Source organism: Chiloscyllium plagiosum, unplaced genomic scaffold (assembly GCF_037043375.1).
Source record: "Chiloscyllium plagiosum isolate Xiang-an unplaced genomic scaffold, Cpla_swu_hap1 HiC_scaffold_30, whole genome shotgun sequence".
NCBI lineage: Eukaryota > Metazoa > Chordata > Chondrichthyes > Orectolobiformes > Hemiscylliidae > Chiloscyllium > Chiloscyllium plagiosum.
In genome coordinates, this window is record NW_028270168.1 from 58,221,380 (window position 1) to 58,239,339 (window position 17,960).

Sequence of the window (17,960 nt, forward strand, 5' to 3'; positions counted from 1 at the left end):
TCAGAGCGTGTTGGGTCAGTCAGCTAAGACTCAATGTCAGAGCGTGTTGGGTCAGCCAGCTAAGAGTCAATGTCAGAGTGTGTTGGGTCAGCCAGCTAAGACTCAATGTCAGAGCGTGTTGGGTCAGCCAGCTAAGAGTCAATGTCAGAGTGTGTTGGGTCAGCCAGCTAAGACTCAATGTCAGAGCGTGTTGGGTCAGCCAGCTAAGAGTCAATGTCAGAGTGTGTTGTGTCAGCCAGCTAAGAGTCAATGTCAGAGGTTGCATTTTTCTCAATCGCAGGAACATTTCACTGACAGTAAGATTACATGCAGAATGTCTGGTTCGAAAACAGCTGTCTGTGGAATATTCATCTTGTCCTACCATTAACACTCTGCCTTTCGCCCCGGTCACCTTTACAATTTGCTCCACTACCTTTTCCTCCCCCTTTGTTCAAACCTTTCCAGCCCACGTCATTTCTGTACAAGAGTCATGTTGGGTTTAAAATGTTAAATCTGCTTTCTCCACCATGGTAACAGAATTGGTACCTGTTACATTTCAAGAAGGTGCAGGGGGCAGAAGTATTAAACAACAGCAAGGAGATCTTTACTCAACAGATGGCAAGGTTAGACTGAGCTGTTTCCTCCGCAAAATAGACAGTTATGTCACGTGATTGGACTCTTCCAGTGTGAGCCCATTGTACATGCCAAATGCAGTGCCATTATAACAGGAATGGTTAACACGGTAATGGGATGGGTCCATGGTAAAAGGATGGATAATGGTTTTAGGTGGGTATCAAGGTAATGGGATGGGTACCATGGCTATGGGTAGGGACCATCCTGTCCAATGTGAAAAATGGAGTTACCTCCTCAAATTTTTCCCAGTGCCTTTTCAACAAATTATGGAGCTAATTCCAAAGTACTTTTCCCTGTTCTGCGGTTCTAATTGCCTCTGGTTTCTTTTGGCAGAAGAGTGGTGATGAAAATTCCACCTTCACTCTGAACAGCTTGGTTGCCTGCACCACTGACCTGATTATGGGTGGCACGGAATCCATTGTGTCGGTGCTGCGGTGGCTGCTGCTCTACATGACAGCGTATCCATCCATCCAAGGTACAGAATGTCCAAGTTGATACACAGTAGGAAGCTCAAGAAACAGGAAGGAGTGTTAGCAGGGAAGATCTAGGAAGCTAACCTTATCTACTCCAAAATGCGTGATTTGGAAGGGACACAAACTGAAATGTTAAAATTTGTTACCTACTTTGACGCAGAATGATTATTTACTGAATCTACCATCTCTCTGATGCTAACTCAAAACCTTTAATCCCTAAACATCAGACATAGCCCTCTCCTAAATAATGTTGGGATGACCCCTGACTGTTTGTTACTTTTAGTGTATAACATTGAAAGACAGTATCAATAAAGTTGCAAGAAATAGCATTAAATCTGAGGACTGGGACGTTTCTCAAATACAACAAGGAATGCCAGGATACAAGTATGGAAAGAGAGAATAGAAAGTGAATTTAATCTATCAAGAAACAAAAACACAAGGGTTGTTAAAGTCTTCATAGGCACATGAAAATTAGACACTTGGTTAAAATCAATGTGGGTCCATTAAAGGCAGAGTCAGGAAAATTTATAATAGAGGACAGAGAATTGTTGGAGAAGCTAAATTATTATTCTATGTTTGTTCTCACTCAGGATGCTATCAGAAATTTCTCAGAACTGAGATCGTAGTGGCTAGTGAGAATGAGGAGTTGAAGAAAATTAGTATTAGCAAGAAAACTGTTTTGGAGAATGGCCAATTAGTTCCTTTAGCGAGATTTCAGAAGATTTGGAGCTTAGATTGAGGTTCTGGATGTAGGTTTGCTCGCTGAGCTGGGAGGTTCGTTTCCAGACGCTTTGTCACCCTACGAGGTAACATCTTCAGTGGGCCTCAGGCAAAGCACTGTACATGATTCCTGCTTTCTATTTATATGTTTGGGTTTCTTTGGGTTGGTGATATCATTTCCTGTTCCTTTTCTCAGGGGGTGGTTGATGGGATCTAACTCGATGTGTTTGTTGATAAAGTTCCGATTGGAATGCAATGCTTCTAGGAATTCTCGTGATGTCTTTGTTTGGCTTGTCCTAGGATGGATGTGTTGTCCGAGTCGAAGTGGTGTCCTTCCTCATCTGTACGTGAGGATACTAGTGAGAGAGGATCATGTCGTTTTGTTTCTAGTTGATGTTCATGTATCCTGGTGGCTAGTTTTCTGCCTGTTTGTCCAATGTAGTGTTTGTCACAGTCCTTGCACGGTATTTTGTAAATGACATTAGTTTTGCTTGTTGTCTGTATGGGGTCTTTCAAATTCATTAGCTGCTGTTTTAGTGTGTTGGTGGGTTTGTGGGCTACTATGATGCCAAGTGATCTGAGTAGTCTGCCAGTCATTTCTGAGATGTCTTTGATATAGGGGAGAGTGGCTAGGGTTTCTGGACATGTTTTGTCTGCTTATTTGGGTTTGTTGCTGAGAAATCAGTGGGCTGTGTTCATTGGGTACTCATTCCTTTGTTTAGGAGCGGCAACAGGATAACCTGGGAAATTACAGCCTGGTGAACCTTACATCAATGGTAGGAAAACTATTGGAGAAGATTCTTAGGGACAGGATTTATTCACATTTTTTAAAAAAAGGACTGTTTTGCATATAGTTGGGGTGCTGCCCCTTTAAGAGAGCTGGTCAGGTGACCTTGAGGATAGAGCTTGTGGAACAGTTCCGAACTGATTTGGTGATGTGAGCAATGTCAATAATGTGTTTCTGTTCAGATTTACCATTAGTCTACCTGTTGTATAATTCCTGGTTCTAAAGGAATCACCAACATCCATCACAACCCATGACAAAGATCGGATCCAGCTCATGAACTGTGTGCAAACATCATTCTATTTTTGTCTGGAGGAGACATTGCTCAGATTTTGGAAATGGCATGGGGTTAAGGAGGTAACATCGAGGGAAGGAATCCCGACACTCACGCAGACACGGGGAGAATGTGCAAACTCCACACAGACAGTGAACCGAGGCAGGAAACAAACCTAGGTCCCTTGTGATGGGAGGCAGTTGTGCTACAGACTGTGCGACTGTGCTATCCCTCTGTGGAGAGGATACAGAAAAGGTGCGACTGTGCTATCCCTCTGTGGAGAGGGTACAGAAAAGGTGCGACTGTGCTATCCCTCTGTGGAGAGGGTATAGAAAAGGTGCGACTGTGCTATCCCTCTGTGGAGAGGGTACAGAAAAGGTGCGACTGTGCTATCCCTCTGTGGAGAGGGTACAGAAAAGGTGCGACTGTGCTATCCCTCTGTGGAGAGGGTACAGAAAAGGTGCGACTGTGCTATCCCTCTGTGGAGAGGGTATAGAAAAGGTGCGACTGTGCTATCCCTCTGTGGAGAGGGTACAGAAAAGGTGTGACTGTGCTATCCCTCTGTGGAGAGGATATAGAAAAGGTGCGACTGTGCTATCCCTCTGTGGAGAGGGTATAGAAAAGGTGCGACTGTGCTATCCCTCTGTGGAGAGGGTATAGAAAAGGTTTATCAGAATATTGTCAGGTATTAGCTGTGAGGAGCAATTGGAACATCTTGGATTGTTTCACTTGAACATCGGAGTCTGAGGGGCAGCCTGATAGAGGTTTACAAAATTATGAGAGGCATGGATATTTGGAGGTTTTTCTCCAGTGTAGAAATGTTAATTACTAAGGGACACAGTTAAAAATCACACAACACCAGGTTATAGTCCAACAGGTTTATTTGGAAGCATTAGCTTTTGGAGCGCTGCTCCTTCATCAGATGGTTATGGAGGTTAAGATCATGATCACAGAATTTTGTGAGCATGATCTTATTCTCCACAACCACCTGATGAAGGATCAGTGCTCCAAAAGCTGGTGCTTCCAAATAAACCTGTTGGACTATAACCTGGTGTTGTGTGATTTTTAATTTTGTATACCCCAGTCCAACACCGACACCTCCATGTTAAGGGACATAGATTAAAGATCATGGGGAAAATTTAAAGGAGATGAGAGAGACGTGTTTTTTTACACAGGGTGGTTAAGTACTTGGAATGCTGGAGGAAGTGGTAGAAGAGATGCAATAGCAATGTTTAAGGACATCTTGAAAAATGTGATTAGGCAGGGAGTCACGTAGAGACAAAAAGATTTAAGTTCCAAAAGGTGTCATGTTGGCTTCGGCTTGGTGAGCCAAGAGGCCAGCTGCTCTGCTGTATTGATCTCCTACATTGTTTTCATCTTATTTATGACTTGTGTTATTAATTTAGGTGCTGCACTATGGCAACTTATAAAAAGTTTCACCATGTTTTGTTTGTAAAATATACATGTGACAATAAATTGCCAATCTATTCTGTACTGTTTTTTGGAGAAATTATTGGGCCTGAAAGGTGCTAGTTCAAAGAACCTGTTGGCTTATGTCCCAAAGTGTTGAATGAAGTGACTCAAGAGATGTTCAAGATCCACACCCACCACCAGTTCTGATGAAGGGTTACACTCGGAATGTTGACTTCTCTACCTCCTGATGCTGCTAGGCTTGGTATTCTTCCAGGAGAAAGTGAGGACTGCAGATGCTGGAGATTAGAGTCGATAGTGTGGTGCTGGAAAAGCACAGCAGGTCAGGCAGTATCCGAGGAGCAGGAAAATTGACGTTTTGGGCAAAACCCCTTCATCAGGAAGCTGTGTTCTTCCAGCCTCCTGCCTGTCTACTCAAGACATGTTCAAAGCATTAGCGATCAGAGTCCAGAATTCTATGGATCTGGATTGATTCCTGAGATTGTAAAGTAGAAAATGTCTCTCTAATATTTAAGAAGGAAATGAGAGAAAACAGAATACTACTAATCTGTTAGCCTTACATTAGAAGTTGGGAAAAATGTTGGAAGCTATCATAAAGGATGGTTTAGAAAATACCTAGTTGATAATGATCTGACTCAGTACAGTCAGCATGAATTTGGAAGTGCAAAATCAAGTTTGTTGAATGTTTTGGGAGTTTTTTGAAGACATTGTGAATAAAATTGATGAAGAAGAGTTGATGGACCTTGAAATTTTCTGAAGGTTCTCGATAAAGATTCCGCAGGAGACTGGTTAGAAAAATGAAAGCATGTTTGAAAGAAGGAATGGACTGGCATGGATAACTGAGTGGGGAATAGACAAAACATAGAGACCAGTGTGGCATTCCAAGGGTCAATACTTGGACCCCAGCTTATAGAAATAATTGGGAAGTGGGGACCAAATGTAATATTTCCAAACTTTGTAGATAACACAAAGCTAAGGAAGAATGTTTAGTCTGAGGACAATATAAAGTGACTTTGGAGGATTTGGACAGGTTTAGTGAATGGGCAAGAGTGTGACAGATGGAATATAATGTGGAAAAATGTAAAGTTCCTACAGATATGCAGAGCAGTTATCAGTTGGTAAGGAGTTGGGAAGTGTAGATGTACAAATAACAGAGATGTCCTTGTCGATAATTTGCAGGTGCAGCAAGCTATTAGGAAGAGTGATAGATTGTTAGCCTTTATTGCGAGGGATATTTGTACAGGAGTAGGGTTATGCCATGGTAGTGAACCCTTCTGTTAATTAAACCAAACACCCAGAAAAGCTCACCTGACCTCGTAATCTACTAAAATATGAGAGACAGAGAACTCCCAAATTCCACTATTTAAAGAAAGTAATATCAATTTATTCTTTAACTCTAAAAATGAACCCCCTTGCTTAACAAGAATCTATCCACCCCTACTTAAATCATATTGAGGGGCACCACTTCCACCAGCTTTTCAGGAAGAGAGTTTGACTCTCTAAGGAAAAGAAACGTTGCTTCATCCCTGTTTTAAATTAGCGATACTTGATTTTTAAACAGTGACCCACGCCCCACCTTCAGATCCTCCCATATGAGGAAACATCCTCTTCAATTCCACTTGGTTAAGACTCCTCCGAACCATGTATGTTTCAACCAAGTCACCTCCTGGTCTTCTAACATTCCAGCAGTTACAAGTCTAGCCAATCCAATCTTTCCTTGTAGGAGTCCACTCATTCACGTATTTTTCTGGTCAATCTTTTCTGAACAGTCTTCAATGCATTTACTTCCTTCCTTACATAAGGAAACCAATTCTGCCCACTCTATTCTAGATGTGGTCTCACCTGTGCCCTGTACAACTGACGTATTCCTCTCTACTTTTGAATTTAATTCCTCCTGCCATAAATTATACCATTTTTGGGCTTTACTAGGTCTTGCATTCTAACCTTGTGTGACTCATACCTAAGGGCATCCATATTCCTCTGCATCTCAGAAATCTGCAATCTCTCAGTATTTAGATAATATGTTTCTTTTTTATTCTTCCTGCAAAAGTGGCCAATTTCTAATTTTTCTACATTACCCTTTCCATTTGCCAGATCTTGACCTTCTTACTTTAATAAGGTTTAAATCACCGCAACTTCTCAGATACTGAAGCAGTCCATGTCCAAACTCAGAAAGACCCGGACAATGTCCAGGCTTGGGATGAAAGTGGCAAATAGCATTTATTAAAAGTAGAACAGTACAGACAGGAACAACGTCTTCAGGCACCATGTCAGTGCCAAACAGGATGCCATTCCACTCAATACATTCTGCTTAACAGCAGCAGTGTATGCCATCTACAGATGCACTGCAGAAACTCACTAACATAGAACATAGAACAATACAGCACAGAACAGGCCCTTCGGCCCACAATGTTGTGCCGAACATTTGTCCTAGCTCCTAAGGCTCCTTAGATAGTGCTTTGCAAACTCTTGCAAACTCTTGACCACTTCCATCTGGAAAGACAAGGACAGCAGAGACAAGGGAATGCCACTCCCATCAATTCCCCACCAAGTCACTCACCATCCTGACATGGAAATATATCACTGTTTCTTCACTCTTCTTAAATGGATAGCAAAACGACCTGTAGTCTTAACTGTAATGTTCTTTAAGTGAACTGAATAGAGCTGGGGAGCCCGAGCCAGTGTGTTGAACCATCTACAGCACAGGGGAGTTCTGAAGGTGCTTCTGAATGACCACGTCTGAAGGAAATGCTGCCAGAGCGCCCAGCCTTGGAACTTACTTTAGTTCACTCATGGGACATGGGTGTCACTGGCTGGGCCAGTATTTAATACCCATCAGGCAGTTAAGAATCAACCACATTGCTGTGGGTCTGGAGTCACATGTAGGCCAGACCAGGTAAAGATGGCAGTTTCCTTCCCTAAAGGATATTACTGAAGCAGATGGCTTTTCCTGACAACTGACAGATTCTTAACTCCAGATTCTCTGTTGAATTTTAATTCCACCATCTGCTGTGGCAGGATTTGAACTTGGGTCCCCAGAACATTAGCTGAGTTTATCGATCAGCAGTCTATTGATAATACCACGAGACCATTGTCTCCCCATTGAGGTCGACTGGAGGCACAGAGCTGTATCCAGAGGTTATCCCAGTTTCTTTGTGTTGAAAAATGACAACACATGACTGAGGGTTCTACCGGGGAATGCAGCAGTAACAGCAGCTCAGTTATACAAGGCAGAAGGAGCAAGAATCCAAGAGAAATAGTGGTAGGTGACTTGATAGTGAGGGAAGCAGATAAACGTTCCTGCAATCACAGACTCCAGGATGGCGCATTGCCTTCCTGGTACCAGAGTGAAGATATTACTGAATCCCTGGATCAGTAGGACCATTTCTGAGGAAGGTGGGACCGTTCAAATGGAAGGGAATTCAGATATGCTGATGGCTTCTACCTTAAGGTTAAGAGCATTATAAATAAGACAGATAAATTAAGGGCATGGATTGATGTGGAATCGCGATGTTATTGCCATCACAGAGCCATGGTTAAGGGAGAGGCAAGGCTGGCAACTCAACATTCTGGGGTAGAGGATTATCTTGCAGGACAGGACAGGGCACGGTGTAAAAGAGGTGGTGTCACATTATTAATTATTAATTAAGATGTGGAGGTGCCGGTCTGGGGTGGAGAAAGTTAAAAAGTGAAAAATCTAACAGGTTGAGCTATAACCTGGTATTATGTGACCTTTAACATTATTAATTCAGAAGTCAGTTACTTCAGTAAGGAGGAATGAAATCTTGGAGGGGTTTCCAAATGAGGCATTGCGGGTACAATTAGGAATGATTCGGGGACATTCAGACTGTTAGGAGTGTATTACAGACCACCAGACCATTGCCAGACAATTCACCTGGGTGTATAAATACAATGATAGTGTAACTTCAACTTCCCCAGCATTAATTAGGATAGTCAGAGGATGAAGGGATTAAATGGGGCAGGAAACATACTCAGAAGAATTTTTTATATCAACATGTGGAAGGTCAAACAGGGGACTGTGCAGTGCTGGACCTAATTCTGGGGAATGAGGCAGATAGGAGTTCAAGGCAACAGTTGGGGAGCAGTTTAGTGATGGTGACCACAAAACAAATGTTGTATTTAAACCAAAAGAACGGTGGATGCTGTAAATCAGAGACAAAACCAGACACTGCTGGATGTGTGCAGTCGGTCTGACAGCATCTGTGGAGAGAAATCAGAGCTAACGTTTTGGGTCAAGTGACCCTTCCTCAGAGCCAGTGTTTTTTTAAGTTTGTTATAGAAAAGGAAATATATGGTGTGCAAAAAAAGAATTTTGGATGGGGGTAATGAAGACTTTATTAAAATAACACAGGACTGGCCAAAATAGACTGGCAATAGCAAATTGAGGGTAAATCTACTCCGGAACATTCAAAAAGGGAATGGAAATAGTACAGGCCCAACATGTTTATTTTAGGGTGAAATGTAGGAGCAGCAAGCCTCGAAAGTTATCAATGTAGAGGAATATTTGTGAGTTAATAAGGGAAAAGAGAAATGAAGGGAGCAAATCAATGGGGGCTAACTAGAGTGTAGAGAGTGCAAGAAGGAACTTAAGAAAGCAATGAGGCGAGCAAAGAGGAGGCATGAGAAAACACTGGTGGGCAAGATGAAGGAGAATCCCAAGATATTCTCCAAGTGTATCAAGGGGAAGAGGAGAACCAGGGAAAGGCTGGGACCCATTAGGGACCAAGAGGGAAATTTGTTTGTCAAGGACTGGATGGAGCGTTAAATGAGTGCTTAACTTCGATCTCCACACAGGGGAAAGAGGTTTTTGGTAAAGAATTCAGCATGACAAAGTGTATCTTGAGCAGATTGACCTAGGGAGTGAGAGGTTATCGGAGGTTTTGGTGGGTTTAAAAATGGACAAATCCCCAGGTCATGATGAATGACATCCCAGACTGCTGTGGGAGATGAAAGGGGAAATTATTGGGCCTATAATTCCTCTCTGGCTACAGGGGAGGTGCCTCAAAACTGGAGGACAGTTAATGGAGCTCCATTTTGCATGAAATGTAAATATAAACCAGAGGATTACAGGTAAGTAAGTCTAATGTCAGTGGTGAGAAAACTATTGGAGAAAATTCTAAAGGAGAGAATTAATCCCCACTTGGAGAGGCAAAGTTTGATCAAGGATTCTCAGTGTAACTTTGTCAGAGGAAGGTCATGCCTAAGATATTTGGCTGCATTTGTTTGGAGGTGACTATGTGTGTGAATGAGGATAGTGCAGTTGGTGCCATTTCTATGGATTTCAGGAAGGTCTTTGACAGGGTCTGATGTGGGAGACTGAATGAAGAAATTAAAAGCAATCCAGGCAAGTAATCCTCTCGGCCTGGTGAGGGGTCCCGTCGACCTGGTGATGTGTCCCCTCGACCTGGTGAGGAGTCCCCTCGACCTGGTGAGGGGTCCCGTCGACCTGGTGAGGGGTCCCGTCGACCTGGTGAGGGGTCCCGTCGACCTGGTGAGGGGTCCCCTCGACCTGGTGAGGAGTCCCCTCGACCTGGTGATGTGTCCCCTCGACCTGGTGAGGGGTCCCGTCAACCTGGTGAGGAGTCCCCTCGACCTGGTGAGGGGTCCCCTCGACCTGGTGAGGGGTCCCCTCGACCTGGTGATGTGTCCCCTCGACCTGGTGAGGGGTCCCCACGACCTGGTGAGGGGTCCCCTCGACCTGGTGATGTGTCCCCTCGACCTGGTGAGGAGTCCCCTCGACCTGGTGAGGAGTCCCCTCGACCTGGTGAGGCATCCTCTTGGCTGGCATTGTGATCTTTCAGCATGACATGGCTGTCGTTTGGCCCAGTGTGGCTACCGTTTGTCCCAGTGTGACTGTTGTTTGGCCCAGTGTGTCTGTTGTTTGGCCCAGTGTGACTGTTGTTTGGCCCAGTGTGTCTGTCATTTGGCCCAGTGTGGCTACCGTTTGTCCCAGTGAGGCTGTTGTTTGGCCCAGTGTGACTGTTGTTTGGCCCAGTGTGTCTGTCATTTGGCCCAGTGTGGCTACCGTTTGTCCCAGTGTGACTGTTGTTTGGCCCAGTGAGGCTGTTGTTTGGCCCAGTGTGACTGTTGTTTGGCCCAGTGTGGCTACCGTTTGTCCCAGTGTGACTGCTGTTTGGCCCAGTGAGGCTGTTGTTTGGCCCAGTGTGACTGTTAGAACATAGAACATAGAACATAGAAGAATACAGCGCAGTACAGGCCCTTGGGCCCTCGATGTTGCGCCGATCCAAGCCCACCTAAACTACACTAACCCACTATTCTCCATATACCTATCCAATGCCCTCTTAAATGCCCATAAAGAGGGAGAGTCCACCACTGTTACTGGCAGGGCATTCCATGAACTAACGACTCGCTGAGTGAAGAACCTACCCCTAACATCAGTCCTATATCTACCCCCCCTTAATTTAAAGCTATGCCCCCTTGTAATACCCGACTCAATACGCGGGAAAAGGTTCATACTGTCGACCCTATCTAACCCCCTAATCATCTTGTACACCTCAATCAAGTCACCCCTAAACCTTCTTTTCTCTAGTGAAAACAGCCCCAAGTGCCTCAGTCTTTCCTCATACGATTTTCCTTCCATACCAGGCAACATCCTGGTAAACCTCCTCTGCACACGTTCCAATGCCTCCACATCCTTCCTATAGTATGGCGACCAAAACTGCACACAATATTCCAGATGCGGCCGTACCAGAGTCTTATACAACTGCATCATGACCTCAGGACTCCGGAACTCAATTCCTCTACCAATAAAAGCCAGTACGCCATATGCCTTCCTCACCGCACTATTTACCTGGGTGGCAACTTTCAGAGATCTGTGTACATGGACACCAAGATCCCTCTGCTCATCCACACTACCAAGTATCCGACCATTAGCCCAGTACCCCATCTTTTTGTTATTCTTCCCAAAGTGAATCACCTCGCACTTAGCTACATTGAATTCCATCTGCCACCTTTCTGCCCAGCTCTGCAGCTTCTCTATATCCTGCTGTAACCTGCCACATCCTTCCTCACTGTCAACAACTCCTCCGACTTTCGTGTCATCCGCAAACTTGCTCACCCAACCTTCTAACCCCTCTTCCAGGTCATTTATAAAAATGACAAACAGCAATGGTCCCAAAACAGATCCTTGCGGAACACCGCTAGTGACGGCACTCCATGAAGAAACTTTGCCATCAACTACTACCCTCTGTCTTCTTCCATCCAGCCAATTCCTAATCCAAATCTCCAACTCACCCTCAATGCCATATCTCCGTATTTTCTGCAGTAGCCTACCATGGGGAACCTTATCAAACGCCTTACTAAAATCCATATATACCACATCTACCGCTTTCCCCTCATCAACCTCCTTCGTCACCTTTTCAAAGAATTCAATAAGGTTTGTGAGGCACGACTTGCCCTTCACAAAACCATGCTGACTATCCTTGATCACATTATTCCTATCTAGATGTGCATAAATCCTATCCCTTACAATTCTCTCTAAGACTTTGCCCACAACAGAAGTGAGACTCACCGGCCTATAGTTACTAGGGCTATCCCTACTCCCCTTTTTGAACAAGGGAACCACATTTGCTATCCTCCAGTCTTCTGGGACTACTCCTGTAGACAAAGAGGACATAAAAATCAAGGCCAATGGCTCTGCAATCTCCTCCCTTGCTTCCCAGAGAATCCTAGGATAAATGCCATCAGGCCCAGGGGACTTATCTATTTTCACCTTTTCCAGGATTTCCAACACCTCTTCTCTACATACCTCAAAGCCATCCATTCTACTTATTTGTGCCTCAGTATTCTCATCGACAACAATGCCCTGTTCCTGAGTGAATACTGAAGAAAAGTATTCATTCAGTGTCTCCCCAATCTCTTCCGCCTCCACACGCAACTTCCCCCTACTATCCTTGACTGGACCTATTCCTACCCTAGTCATTCTTTTATTCCTAACATACCTATAGAAAGCCTTAGGGTTTTCCCTAATCCTATCTACTAAGGACCTTTCATGTCCCCTCCTTGCTGCTTTTAGCTCTCTCTTCAGGTCCTTCCTGGCTACCCTATAACTCTCAATCGCCCCAATTGAACCTTCACGTCTCATCTTGAGATAGGCCGCCCTCTTCCATTTAACAAGGGATTCCAATTCCTTATTAAACCACGGCTCCCTCGCACGACCCTTTCCTACCTGCCTGACAGGTACATAATTATCAAGGACACTCAATAGTTGCCCCTTGAACAAGTTCCACATATCATTTACACTCTTGCCTTGGAGTCTACTTTTCCAAGCCACACATCCTAAGTCATGCCTCACCGCATCATAATTTCCCTTACCCCAGCTATAATTCTTGCCCTGTAGTACACACTTATCCCTCTCCATCACAAGTGTAAAAATCACCGAATTATGGTCACTATCCCCAAAGTGCTCACCTACCTCTAATTCTAACACCTGGCCTGGTTCGTTACCCAGAACCAAATCCAGTATGGCCTCACCTCTTGTTGGCCTGTCTACATATTGTGTCAGGAAACTCTCCTGCACACATTGAACAAACACTGACCCATCTAACGAACTTGAGCTATAGCTTTCCCAATCAATATCAGGAAAGTTAAAGTCCCCCATAACAACCACCCTATTACTGTCACTCATCTCCTGAATCACCTTCCCAATCCTTTCTTCAATGATTCTAGGACTATTAGGAGGCCTGTAAAAGACTCCTAACAGGGTGACCTCACCTTTCCTATTCCTAACCTCAGCCCAAACTACCTCAGATGGCAAGTCCTCATCCATCGTCCTTTCCACCGCTGTAATACTATCTTTGACAAGCAATGCCACACCTCCCCCTCTTTTACCCCCACCTCTAAACCTACTAAAACATTTAAATCCCGGAACCTGCAACAGCCAATCCTGTCCCTGTTCTAGCCATGTCTCCGTAATAGCCACAACATCGAAGTCCCAGGTACCAACCAACGCTGCAAGTTCACCTACCTTATTTCGTATACTTCTTGCATTGAAGTATACACACTTCAAGCCACTTCCCTGTTTACAGGCACCCTCCTTGGAAATTGATGCCATGTTCCTCACCTCCCTACACTCCAGGCCCTGCACCCTGAAGCTACAATCTGGGTTCCCATGCCCCTGCCGAGTTAGTTTGGCCCAGTGTGGCTACCGTTTGGCCCAGTGAGACTGTTGTTTGGCCTAGTGTGACTGTTGTTTGGCCCAGTGAGGCTGTTGTTTGGCCCAGTGTGACTGTTGTTTGGCCCAGTGTGGCTACCGTTTGGCCCAGTGAGACTGTTGTTTGGCCCAGTGTGACTGTTGTTTGGCCCAATGAGGCTGTTGTTTGGCCCAGTGCGACTGTTGTTTGGCCCAGTGTGACTATCGTTTGGCCTAGTGTGACTGTTGTCTGGTCCAGTGTGTCTGTTGTTTGGCCCAGTGAGGCTGTTGTTTGGCCCAGTGTGGCTACCGTTTGGCCCAGAGTGACTGTTGTTTGGCTCAGTGTGACTGTTGTTTGGCCCAGTGTGACTGTTGTTTGGCCCAGTGTGGTTACCGTTTGGCCCAGTGTGACTGTTTTTTGGACCAGTGAGGCTGTTGTTTGTCCCAGTGTGACTGTTGTTTTGCCCAATGAGGCTGTTGTTTGGCCCAGTGTGACTGTTGTTTGGCCCAGTGTGACTGTTGTTTGGCCCAGTGAGGCTGTTGTTTGGCCCAGTGTGTCTGCCGTTTGGCCCAGTGTGACTGTCATTTGGCCCAGTGTGGCTGTTTTTTGGCCCAGTGTGGCTATCGTTTGGCCCAGTGTGATTCATTTGGCCCAGCGTGACTGCCGTTTGGCCCAGTGTGACTGTTGTTTGGCCCAGTGTGACTGTTGTTTGGCCCAGTGCGGCTATCGTTTGGCCCAGTGTGACTGTCGTTTGGCCCCGTGAGGCTGTTGTTTGGCCCAGTGTGACTGCAGTTCGGCCCAGTGTGACTGTTGTTTGGCCCAGTGTGACTGTTGTTTGGCCCAGTGTGGCTATCGTTTGGCCCAGTGTGGCAAATCATTTGGCCCAGTGTGGCTATCGATTGGCCCAGTGAGTGTTGTTTGGCCCAGTGTGTCTGTTGGTTGGGCCAGTGTGATTGTTGTTTGGCCCAGTGTGACTGTCGTTTGGCCCAGTGTGCCTGTTGTTTTGCCCAGTGTGCCTGATGTTTGGCCCAGTGTGGTTGTTGTTTGGCCCAGTATGGCTATCGTTTGGCCGAGTGTGACTGTTGTTTGGCCCAGTGTGGTTGTTGTCTGGTCCAGTGTGGCTATCGTTTCGCCCAGTGAGACTATTGTGTGGCCCTGTGTGACTGTAGTTTGGCCAATTGTGGCTATCGTTTAGCCCAGTGTGGCTATCGTTTGGCCCAGTGAGACAGTTGTGTGGCCCAGTGTGACTGTTGTTTGGCCCAGTGTGTCTGTCGTTTGGCCCAGTGTGGCTATTGTTTGGCCCAGTGTGGCTATCGTTTGGCCCATTGTGACTGTCATTTGGCCCAGTGTGACTGTTGTTTGGCCCAGTGTGTCAGTCGTTTGGCCCAGTGTGACTGTTGTTTGGCCCAGTGTGGCTATCGTTTGGGCCATTGTGTCTGTCGTTTGGCCCAGTGTGACTGTTGTTTGGCCCAGTGTGACTGTTGTTTGGTCCAGTGAGGCTGTTGTTTGTCCCAATGTGACTGTTGTTTGGCCCAGTGTGACTGTCGTTTGGCCCAGTGTGACTGTTGTTTGGCCCAGTGTGACTGTTGTTTGGCCCAGTGTGACTGTTGTTTGGCCCAGTGAGGCTGCTGTTTGATCCAGTGTGACTGCCGTTTGGCCCAGTGTGACTGTTGATTGGCCAAGTGTGGCTATCGTTTGGACCAGTGTGACTGTCATTTGGCCCAGTGAGGCTGTTGTTTGGCCCAGTGTGACTGCCGTTCGGCCCAGTGTGACTGCCGTTCGGCCCAGTGTGACTGTTGTTTGGCCCAGTGTGACTGTTGTTTGGCCCAGTGTGGCTATCGTTTAGCCCAGTATGGCAAATCATTTGGCCCAGTGTGACTGTCATTTGTCCCAGTGTGACTGTTGTTTGGCCTAGTGTGGCTATCGTTTGGGCCAGTGAGACAGTTGTGTGGCCCAGTGTGACTGTTGTTTGGCCCAGTGTGTCTGTCGTTTGGCCCAGTGTGGCTATCGTTTGGCCCAGTGTGGCTATCGTTTGGGCCAGTGAGACAGTTGTGTGGCCCAGTGTGACTGTTGTTTGGCCCAGTGTGTCTGTCGTTTGGCCAAGTGTGGCTATTGTTTGGCCCAGTGTGGCTATCGTTTGGCCCAATGTGACTGTCGTTTGGCCCAGTGTGACTGTTGTTTGGCCCAGTGTGACTGTCGTTTGGCCCAGTGTGTCTGTCGTTTGGCCCAGTGTGGCTATCGTTTGGCCCAGTGTGGCTGTTGTTTGGCCCAGTGTGACTGTCGTTTGGCCCAGTGTGTCTGTCGTTTGGCCCAGTGTGGCTATCGTTTGTCGCAGAGTGACTGCTGTTTGGCCCAGTGTGACTGTTGTTTGGCCCAGTGTGCCTGTTGTTTGGCCCAGTGAGGCTGCTGTTTGATCCAGTGTGTCTGCCGTTTTGCCCAGTGTGACTGTTGGTTGGCCAAGTGTGGCTATCGTTTGGCCCAGTGTGACTGTAATTTGGCCCAGTGTGACTGTTGTTTGGCCCAGTGTGACTGCCGTTCGGCCCAGTGTGACTGCCGTTCGGCCCAGTGTGACTGTTGTTTGGCCCAGCGTGACTGTTGTTTGGCCAAGTGTGGCTATCGTTTGGCCCAGTGAGATTGTTGTTTGACCCAGTGTGGCTGTTGTTTGGCCCAGTGTGGCTATCGATTGGCCCAGTGAGACTGTTGTTTGGCCCAGTGTGGCTATCGTTTGCCTAGTGAGTGTTGTTTGGCCCAGTGTGTCTGTTGTTTGGCCCAGTGTGACTGTCGTTTGGCCCAGTGTGCCTGTTGTTTTGCCCAGTGTGCCTGATGTTTGGCCCAGTGTGGCTATCGTTTGGCCCAGTGTGACTGTTGTTTGGCCCAGTGTGGTTGTTGTCTGGTCCAGTGTGTCAATTGTTTCGCCCAGTGAGACTATTGTGTGGCCCTGTGTGGCTGTTGTTTGTCCCAGTGTGACTGCTGTTTGGCCCAGTGTGACTGTTGTTTGGCCCAGTGTGACTGTTGTTTGGCCCAGTGAGGCTGTTGCTTGGCCCAGTGTGACTGTTGTTTGGCCCAGTGTGACAGTCGTTTGGCCCAGTGTGACTGTTGTTTGGCCCAGTGTGACTGTTATTTAGCCCAGTGAGGCTGTTGTTTGGCCCAGTGTGACTGTTGTTTGGGCCAGTGTGACTGTCGTTTGGCCCAGTGTGGCTATCGTTTGTACCAGTGTGGCTATCGTTTGTCCCAGTGTGACTGTCGTTTGGCCCAGTGTGACTGTTGTTTGGCCCAGTGAGTCTGTCGTTTGGCCCAGTGTGGCTATCGTTTGGCCCAGTGTGGCTATCGTTTGTCCCAGTGTGACTGTTGTTTGGCCCAGTGTGACTGTTGTTTGGCCCAGTGTGGCTATCGTTTGTCCCAGTGTGACTGTTGTTTGGCCCAGTGTGACTGTTGTTTGGCCCAGTGTGACTGTTGATTGGGCCAGTGAGGCTGTTGTTTGTCCCAATGTGACTGTTGTTTGGCCCAGTGTGACTGTCGTTTGGCCCAGTGTGACTGTTGTTTGGCCCAGTGTGACTGTTGCTTGGCTCAGTGTGACTGTTTTTTGGCCCAGTGAGGCTGCTGTTTGATCCAGTGTGTCTGCCGTTTGGCCCAGTGTGACTGTTGGTTTGCCAAGTGTGGCTATCGTTTGGCCCAGTGTGACTGTCGTTTGGCCCAGTGAGGCTGTCATTCGGCCCAGTGTGACTGTCGTTTGGCCCAGTGTGGCTATCGTTTAGCCCAGTGTGACTGTTGTTTGACCCAGTGTGGCTGTCGTTTGGCCCAGTGTGACTGTTGTTTGGCCCAGTGTGGCTATCGATTGGCCCAGTGAGGCTGTTGTTTGGCCCAGTGAGGCTGTTGTTTGGCCCAGTGTGACTGTTGTTTGGCCCAGTGTGACTGTTGTTTGGCCCAGTGTGACTATCGATTGGCCCAGTGAGGCTGTTGTTCGGCCCAGTGAGGCTGTTGTTTGGCCCAGTGTGGCTATCGTTTGGCCCAGTGTGTCTGTTGTTTGGCCCAGTGTGTCTGTTGTTTGGGCCAGTGTGATTGTTGTTTGGCCCAGTGTGACTGTCGTTTGGCCCAGTGTGCCTGTTGTTTGGCCCGGTGAGTCTGTCGTTTGGCCCAGTGTGGCTATCGTTTGGCCCAGTGTGGCTATCGTTTGTCCCAGTGTGACTGTTGTTTGTCCCAATGTGACTGTCGTTTGGCCCAGTGTGGCTATCGTTTAGCCCAGTGTGACTGTTGTTTGACCCAGTGTGGCTGTCGTTTGGCCCAGTGTGACTGTTGTTTGGCCCAGTGTGGCTATCGATTGGCCCAGTGAGGCTGTTGTTTGGCCCAGTGAGGCTGTTGTTTGGCCCAGTGTGACTGTTGTTTGGCCCAGTGTGACTGTTGTTTGGCCCAGTGTGACTATCGATTGGCCCAGTGAGGCTGTTGTTTGGCCCAGTGAGGCTGTTGTTTGGCCCAGTGTGGCTATCGTTTGGCCC

At 46.9% G+C, this 17,960-nt stretch overlaps 1 protein-coding gene across 1 annotated transcript in view; it reads left to right on the forward strand.

The window, feature by feature from the left end:
- Positions 1 to 17,960, forward strand: part of LOC148142209 (cytochrome P450 2J1-like) — a 192,196-nt gene that overhangs the window by 37,754 nt on the left and 136,482 nt on the right. Inside the window, exon 4 of the mRNA XM_087976985.1 lies at positions 946 to 1,087. Coding sequence (XP_087833111.1) covers positions 946 to 1,087 — 142 coding nt within the window. The remainder of the gene's footprint in view (positions 1 to 945; positions 1,088 to 17,960) is intronic.